Raw genomic sequence first — 7,743 nt, 5'->3', positions numbered from 1 at the left:
TAATTTGATGATATCCTAAACAAAGATCCAACTTGGTGAAGTAAATTGCTCCATGTAATTTATCCAACAATTCATCAATGAAAAGAATGGAAAATTTATCTCTAATAGTGAGCTTGTTGAGCTCCCTATAATTTGGACACGTACACCATGATCTATCCTTCTTGTGCACCAATACTACTGGAGTAGAGAAATAACTTTGACTAGGTTGAATTATACTAGCCTCTAGCATTTCAGCAAACATATATTCAATTTCACTATTTTGAGCATAAGAATATTTGTAATGCCTGATTTTTGGAGGAAAAGTTATTGGAATCAAATGAATATCATAATATTGACACACGATAGAGCACCAGAGCACAATCCCTTCAATTTTTCACTAATAAAGAACCCTATTCATTCACAGACCCCTGCATTCACTTGCCGTAGCCCAAAAACATTGAACAAGAATTAATGGTTTGTTCTAAAAAAATCTAGAAGAAGGGTCCATCGGCCCAACAAGATCAATAGCGACTACAATACCCACAAATGAAGCAAGAGGTTTTGGCATCATAAAGGTTAGGGATTTCAATGTTTTTGGTGATACAATCGCAATGGTTGAGTGTCATTCCTTACCCTTATCGTTCCCGATACTTGGGAGTTAGTAATCGCCTCGATATGCCACGTGATGGAGGCACTCAACAGTCTTGGAATTTTTTCGGATATGCCGTGTAATGGAGGCACTCAGGAGGCCTGCTGTGCTTTTGGATATGTGCATGATGGAGGCACTCAGTAGTCTTGTAGTTTTTTCGGATATGCCGCATGATGGAAGCACTCAACAGTCTTGCAGTTTTTTCGAATATGCCGCATGATGGAGGCAGTCAACAATCTTGTAATTTTTTCGCGTGATTGAGGCACTAGGTGGTTTTGAAATTTTTCGGGAGATATCAATCTGATGGTAGAAGTTAGTTTTATCCTCTAAAACATAGAATCGTTGGTGGACAACCGAACAGAGTGGCAGTTTAGGGAGTTGATTTTAGAGGGGAACATCTTATGATGTAATTATTACAATAAATAAATAAGAATTTAACTAATATATTTTTTTATAGAGGGGAACATCTTATGACGTATTTACTACAATAAATAAATCAGAATTTTTTTTTCCCGTAGAAAAAATCGTAATTTCTATTAGGTAAAGAGAAATTACATTCTGTAGATGCTGAGCATATGCATACTGTGGCTGTGTGCCAATCAAAACTATCAAAATGATGTTTTTGACGTTTGTTCCAGAACTGAACCGGTGAGCTAAGAGAGATCATTCCTTTCCCTGTGTTGTTGTCACCACACAGGGAGTGTACGTCCTCCATGGAGGTTTATATTCAAAACAATATATACAGCAAGTCTATGTCTTGCTGTCCCAAAAAGTGATATAGTAAAACAGACTGTTTTTCCGCCCCGAGGCGGTGCATACATATATATATATACAGATTATGTATTTTGAAACATAGAAAAAAACCAAAATACTGTGATATGTTGGGACCCCTTTCAGTGTTGTGGATCCCTTTGTGCTTGTTGATCAACAAAGGGTCTGTGGTAGTGCTGAAAGAAGGTCCCGTCCAGCTCCTCCTGAATTAGCCAGTCCGCTTCCTGCCTCTGTGCTGCTTGCTTGGACAGGTGGTCCGCCCGAACGTTGCGCTCCCTGTATATATGGCGACATTCAAATTTTTCAAGAGCTTCTGTTAGTCTGAGGGCCTCTTCCAGAATATGTCTTAAAGAGTATGCATTACAAATTGATTTTCTGTTGAGCCAATTGCAGACAAGCTGAGAATCCCCAAACAATTGCAGATGAGTGCATCCTTTTTCAAGTGCAAAAGAGATAATGTGTTTTGCAGTAGTGAGCTCAGCATAGTTGTTTGTCCCCCGACCCAGAGGAATTTGTAACATGAAGTAGTGGGCGTCTCTGAGGAAGAGGAGGGCTCCCCCTCCACAACCCTCCTCTTGGGCTGAGCCATCAAAATAGGCCCATGGGATGGATTTGTCAATGAGTTCTGGGGTGATGGTTCTGGGGGGAGCAGGAGGAGGATCGTCTGGGATAAGAGCAAGATCTGCAAAGATGTGGGTCAGTATGGAAGGCCAGTGAGGAAGCTTTTGATCAAAAATGGCTCTGTTCCTTGCTGTCCATATGGACCAGCACATGAGGAGAGGGATGTTTTTGTCCTTTCCCGTATGTTTTTCCAGCCAGCATTTCCATGCTTCAAGGATTGTGGGGCCCTGCCATTGCTGGAGGGTGGGGGAACGAGCAGAAAGGAGAGTCCATTGTTCCTGTACCACCGGGCATGTGAGAAAGAGATGCTCTGTGTCTTCATCGTTCCTTCTGCATAAATGGCACCAGAATGGTCCATGAAAGGAGCGTTTTTTTAAGTTTGCGCCGGTGGGAATTTTGTTGAACAGGATTGCCCACATAAGCAGTCTTGTTCTGGGGGCAGCCTTTAAATGCCATATGGATCTCCACCATTGTTGTATACTTTCTGGCTGATAAGGGCGCATGAGGTGCAGGTATCCTTCTTTTGGAGTATATAAGCCACTCTTTGCTAGAGCCCAAACAATCTCATCTTCCTCCTCCGAGATTCTGATGTGTGCTTGTGTGAGAGCCTCAATGTAGGATTCCCACTCTTGTCTCCAATGATCCGGAATGAGGAGGTCTGTTGCTGATTTCCAAGCCTGGTGAAGAAAACAGGTGTTTTCCTGATCTGCAATATGAGTAATATGTGTGACCCCTTGTTCCTGTAGGTGGGCTATGAGCTGTCCAGATAGTCTATGCATGTTGCCGCATCCTATCCAGGGATCTATGCCTATGCGGACTGAATTGCCTTGTTGGATTCTCCAGGTGAGACCTTCCCGGATGAGGGGAAGAGAGTTTAGGACAGCTTTCCAGATGATAGAGTGTCTTCCAGTACCTCTGTGATCCCTACTGATCCAGCTGTAAATGCTCTCCGGGGCAATATATTTTTCCTTTACTACCTTGTTCCAAAGACTGTGAGAGGTGAGAAGCTGCCAACCCAGCTTTGCTGCCAGAGCATTTGCAAATAAATCTAATCTCTTTATTCCCCAGCCTCCCCATTGTTTGGGTCTTGCAATTGTGTCCCATTTAACCCAGGCGAAGAGATTCCCCGGTTTGTTTCCCTTCCATAGGAAATTGCAGCAGATTTTTTGAAGCCTGGCTAATATCCCCCTTGGTATCCATGCCAGTGACATCCAGTACACCGGTGTAGCTTCCAACACTGCTTTGATAAGAGTAAGTCTTCCAGCCCTTGAAAGATATCTGTTGTACCATACATTAATTCTCTTCTCCACCTTTGTAATTAGCCAAATCCAGTCTGCGATCTTGTATCCTCCATGTTTCACTCGGAAGCCCAAATACTTCAGCCCTTCCTCCATGGGATGAACTTGAAAGGGGAAGCGATTTTTAGTGTAGATGATTTCCTGTGGATTACAGCCGTGAGCTGTAATAGTGGACTTCTGAACATTTATAACCATACCTGTGGCTTTCTGGAAGAGTTCAAAGATGTGCTGAAGAGTGGATGAGTCAGCCATGCTTCCATTCAAAAAAATGAGTACATCATCCACAAACAAGAGATGTGTGAGTGAGCAGTTGTCCGCTATTTTGATACCTTTTAAACGGCCTCTCCTATGTTCAGAAGCAATCAGCCTACTTAGCCCTTCCATAATGAGGAGGAAAAGGAGGGGCGAAAGGGGACATCCCTGTCTGAGGCCCCTTTCAGCAGTGAAAAAAGGGGTGGGGGATCCATTAAGGAGGACACTGAAAGGGATATCAGATATGCAGCTCATGAGTCTTTTGATGAACGGGTAAGGGAAGCCCAGGTGAGTGAGGAGCATTCGGATGTAGAGTAGATTAACCCTGTCAAAGGCTTTTGAGAGGTCTACTTTGAGAATCATGCCTTTCAGCTTCTTACTCTGCATCGAGTGGAGAAGCTCCTGAGCAGTGCCAATAGCTTCATGGATTTGACGATGGTGGAGGAAAGCAAATTGTTCAGAGGATATATTGTCCGAGAGAATGGGCTTCAACCTGTTTGCTAAGATTTTTGCTAATATCTTGTACAAACAGTTACAGAGCGAGATAGGCCTAAAGTCATTAAAGGATTCCGGCTTATCAGATTTCGGGATAAGGGCAATAAAGGTGGCCTTAATGCTTGAAGGGACAGAACCAGAGAGGCTACAATGATTTATGGCTTTGAGGAGATCCTGGCCTATCAGTTCAAAGAAGGCTAAGTAGAACTCAATGGTCCAGCCGTCAGGTCCCGGGCTTTTGTCTTTTTGGAATCCTTTTATTGTGGCTTCCAGCTCCTCCAATGAGATGTCTTTAGTGAGATCCTCTGCAGCTTCATCATCCACAAATCTGGGGAAGAGTTCTGCCACTCTCATTATCTCAAGTAGACTTGCTTGCTCTGGTGCTTTGTAAATGTTCCTGAAGTGAGTTGAGGCCAGGTAGGCAAGTTCCCCAGGTTTACTGACTTGATGTCCTTGATCATCTTTGAGCTCCCAAATGGTGTTGATCGCCTTCCGACCATTTGCAAAACGATGGTAGAACTTTGTGTTCTCATCCCCCTCTTTTAGCCAGATGGCTCTACTTCTAAGTCTCCAAGAGTCTTCCCTGTCTCTGAGGACCTGTGTTCTCCTTTTGATGAGACTTTCATAACTGGACTTCTGGTCTATGGTCATATAAGTTCCATCTGAGTCAGATTCAAGTGCTTCTATAGCTTGTTCAGCCAGCGAAAGAGTGTGATCATCCTGAATTCTCTTCAATTTTGCCCATTCTCTTGAGATCCCTTTGAGCTCGGAGAGGTTTTTAACAAAAGCAGTAGCTGGGTCTGCATTCTCAGGGATCGGATGTGCCTTCCAGTAGTCTGTTATGAGTTTGATATAACTGGGGTCCCTGAGCCAGGTGGAGTTAAATTTAAAGGGGGCCTTTTGAGTCTGGTGTCTAGACCCCATCTCCAGGAGGATGGGTCTGTGGTCTGAGATCCCCCCACTTCCCACCCACTGCCGAGATCTGGGGTGGAGATTGCATAGCCCTTCCTTGATGATGAAACGATCTAACCTCCTGGCTAAGCTTTGATCCCCTGTTCGGTTGTTCTTCCATGTGAATTGGACTTTTGCTGAAGGGAGATCAATCCAGTGGTGCTCCTCAAGCAATTGCCCAAAAAAGTCAGAGAGGGGGTCAATTTGAGCCTGATGTCCCCATGATTCAGAGAATCCCATGGAGAAGTTTAAGTCTCCCCCCAGTATAATATTATCCGCTTGTAGAATAGGGGAGTTGAAAAGCTTGTTCCAGTAAATTTCTCTGTTCATGCATGGGCCGTAGACATTGATGATTCTATAGTTTTCCTCCATTTCTTTTGAGAAAATGTCTGCCCCCAAATACCCTCCTCCACCCCAGATATTCTTTAGCAGGATAGATTTGTCCTTGAAGCCAATTGCAATTCCTCCAGAACGGCCCAAGACGTCGATGGCTGAGAAAGTCCATCCAGGCAGCCATTGACTTAGGATAGAGGTCACAGAGTCAGCGTTGCACAAGGTTTCTTGTAAAAAAATTATGTCCACCGGGTTAGTTAGTAAAAGGCGCTTCAGGGCCGATTTTTTTTCCGGGCTGGCCAACCCTCTGCAGTTGAAGGACAAAATTTTCATGGAGGGGGATGGGGAGGGCCATCCTGCGCTCTAAGGGCCCATGGAATAGTGTTCTGTTTTCCCAGGAGGATCTCATCCTCCGCTTGTTTCTGTGCAATTGTCATAGAGGAAGGACGACCACGACTCTATTTAGGAGAGAGGATAAGATTGTCCAGCGGCAGTCCAATAGAGTCCGGAGCTTTCAGCTTGGTTGTCGAGCGGGTAGGGTATCTCGGGGCAGAGTTAACCGAGGGAGAGGGCGAAGGGAAAGGGGGGTGGGGGATAGTGGGATCCGATGAGGAGTAGGGTAAGCCTGATGGCTTAGGGATTTGGCAGGTCACATAATGTGACCGGGGAGGGGGGGGAGGAGGCCGGTCCATCTTGACCAAGTCCTGTGCAGACGGGGAGGAGGGAGGGGGGATCCTGATGGGGGGGGGACAACCAGATGCTGATAAATTCAAAGACACAGAGAGAGATGCAGAGGTAGACGAAGAAGAGGACATACCCGACGAGAAGACCGCTCCCTTTGCTGCTCGTGATCGGGTCAGAGGAGGTGAAGGCGGCCGATTAGAGTTTGATGCAGCCTTCTTTCGGCGTGATGCTGGAGGCGCTTCCACCGTGTTGGATGTAATGATGTGGTCCGCTCTTGGTGCCTCTGCTGCCGGTGGATCAGTGTGGCCTTCCGGTATGGGCCGATCTTCTCCTGTAGCTGCCTGCTGAGTCTTCTGGAGAAGAGGACAGTCCTTATAGATATGCCCCACCTGGTGGCATCTTCTGCATCGGTAGGGAATGCCCTCGTAGTCTAGCTTCTACGTCCTTGAGGTAGATTTCCACTGAATAGTAATGTTTGCCGGCACTCCTCCCCTGGTATCCATGTGCACTAGTATTCTAGCATAGGCCAATGCACCCGTCGAGATGTAGGACTTGTCTGTTTCCATAAAAGTACCAAGCGTGTTCCCAATTCTTCTGAAGATGGCGTCGGACCAGTATTGAAGGGGCAGGCCCGGCAGTCTGACCCAGATCGGCCCAATGCCCAGCAGCTCCGTCTCAGGATCAAAGAGGGGCGTCCACCGTTTGAGCAGTACCGGGGCTTTTTCAAAGTGCCAAAATGATGAGAGAACCCAGCTCGTGTGGTCCGCCCTAGCAAATCTGAGAGCAAACCATCCTCGCACGAATGTCTGTACCGATGGGATCTCCACGAGGTATTGACCCCAGATCTCTGAGGCCCATTGCTTGATTTTCTCCGCCGATGCATGCCTGCCGCGGATCCTTCCCACCAGTACACGGTCTGCCATATCCATGGCGTCTTCCCACTGAATGTCCTCTTCCAACCTCAGGAAGGCGTCCTCAGCCGTGGATTTGAAGCAGCGCTGTTTTTTGGAGGGACGTGAGGACATACGGCCCTGGTTGGAAGGTGCTTTTGAGCCCGCCGGGGGAGGATTGGGAGGGGGGGGGAGCGGGTTTGACCCCAGGGTGGGGATGGCTTCAGGGAGGGGGGGAATCGCGTGATAACTGCCTGAAGGAGCAGTAAGGGCCGGGGTAGGGTTTGATGTCGCCAGGGGAGGGTTTACCACCGGGTTTGATGGGATCACCGGAGGGTTTACAGGGAAAGGGGGGATGGGGGGTATCTCCGGCATATGGGAAACGTTGCCTGTCGGAGAGGACTGGAGGCAGTCCGAGAGGAAACCAAGCGAAGCCGGGGAGGGGACAGCGAACGAATTCCAAGAGGAAGGCTCTCCAGGGTAAAGGGAGGTGGGAAGAGGCGGATCAAAACGGGATGGGGAAGGATGCTCAAAGCTCGCAGACAAGTTGCCACTGTGCAGACCCCCAGAAGAGGAAAACGTTGTGCGCCAGATGGAGGACTCCGCCAGCGGGGAATCCGAATAATCCAGCTCCTCTGTGTCCATGTCGACAGCTGCAAACCTTCCTCGAGAGAAATGTAACCGCTTGTTGTGTTTGCCTCGTGAGCTGGTAACCGTCGGCACCGACCTCGGGGGACCGTTTTGTTAATGCCGGCTCGCAGGTCGCTCTCGCCGGAAGGAGAATACAGTGGACTGCCCAAAACCCCGTGCTGCTCTGGTT

At 47.3% G+C, this 7,743-nt stretch overlaps 1 protein-coding gene across 1 annotated transcript; it reads right to left on the bottom strand.

Annotated features, from left to right (window-relative positions):
• Nucleotides 1-1,521: 1,521 nt before the first annotated feature.
• On the bottom strand, nucleotides 1,522-5,388 carry LOC149151200 (uncharacterized). The gene is made up of 2 exons (XM_089443089.1): nucleotides 4,064-5,388; nucleotides 1,522-3,571 (listed from the first exon to the last, which is right to left on the bottom strand). The coding sequence occupies exons 1-2, from the start codon at nucleotides 5,386-5,388 to the stop codon at nucleotides 1,522-1,524; spliced, it is 3,375 nt and encodes a 1,124-aa protein (XP_089299215.1).
• Nucleotides 5,389-7,743: the final 2,355 nt, after the last annotated feature.

The sequence above is a fragment of the Pinus tabuliformis genome, chromosome 9, assembly GCF_031772625.1.
Source record: "Pinus tabuliformis cultivar Carrire ecotype Pingquan chromosome 9, CPIR1, whole genome shotgun sequence".
NCBI classification, from domain to species: Eukaryota; Viridiplantae; Streptophyta; class Pinopsida; order Pinales; family Pinaceae; genus Pinus; species Pinus tabuliformis.
This window is presented reverse-complemented; position numbering and strand designations above follow the sequence as displayed.

Excerpts from the sequence above, each read along its gene's own strand:
- LOC149151200 (XM_089443089.1), bottom strand. The coding sequence starts at position 5,388 with ATGGAGGAAAACTATAGAATCATCAATGTCTACGGCCCATGCATGAAC. Across the intron at positions 3,572-4,063 it reads GCAAAAATCTTAGCAAACAG|CATGGCTGACTCATCCACTC; the intron begins GTTGAAGCCCAT and ends TTTGAATGGAAG.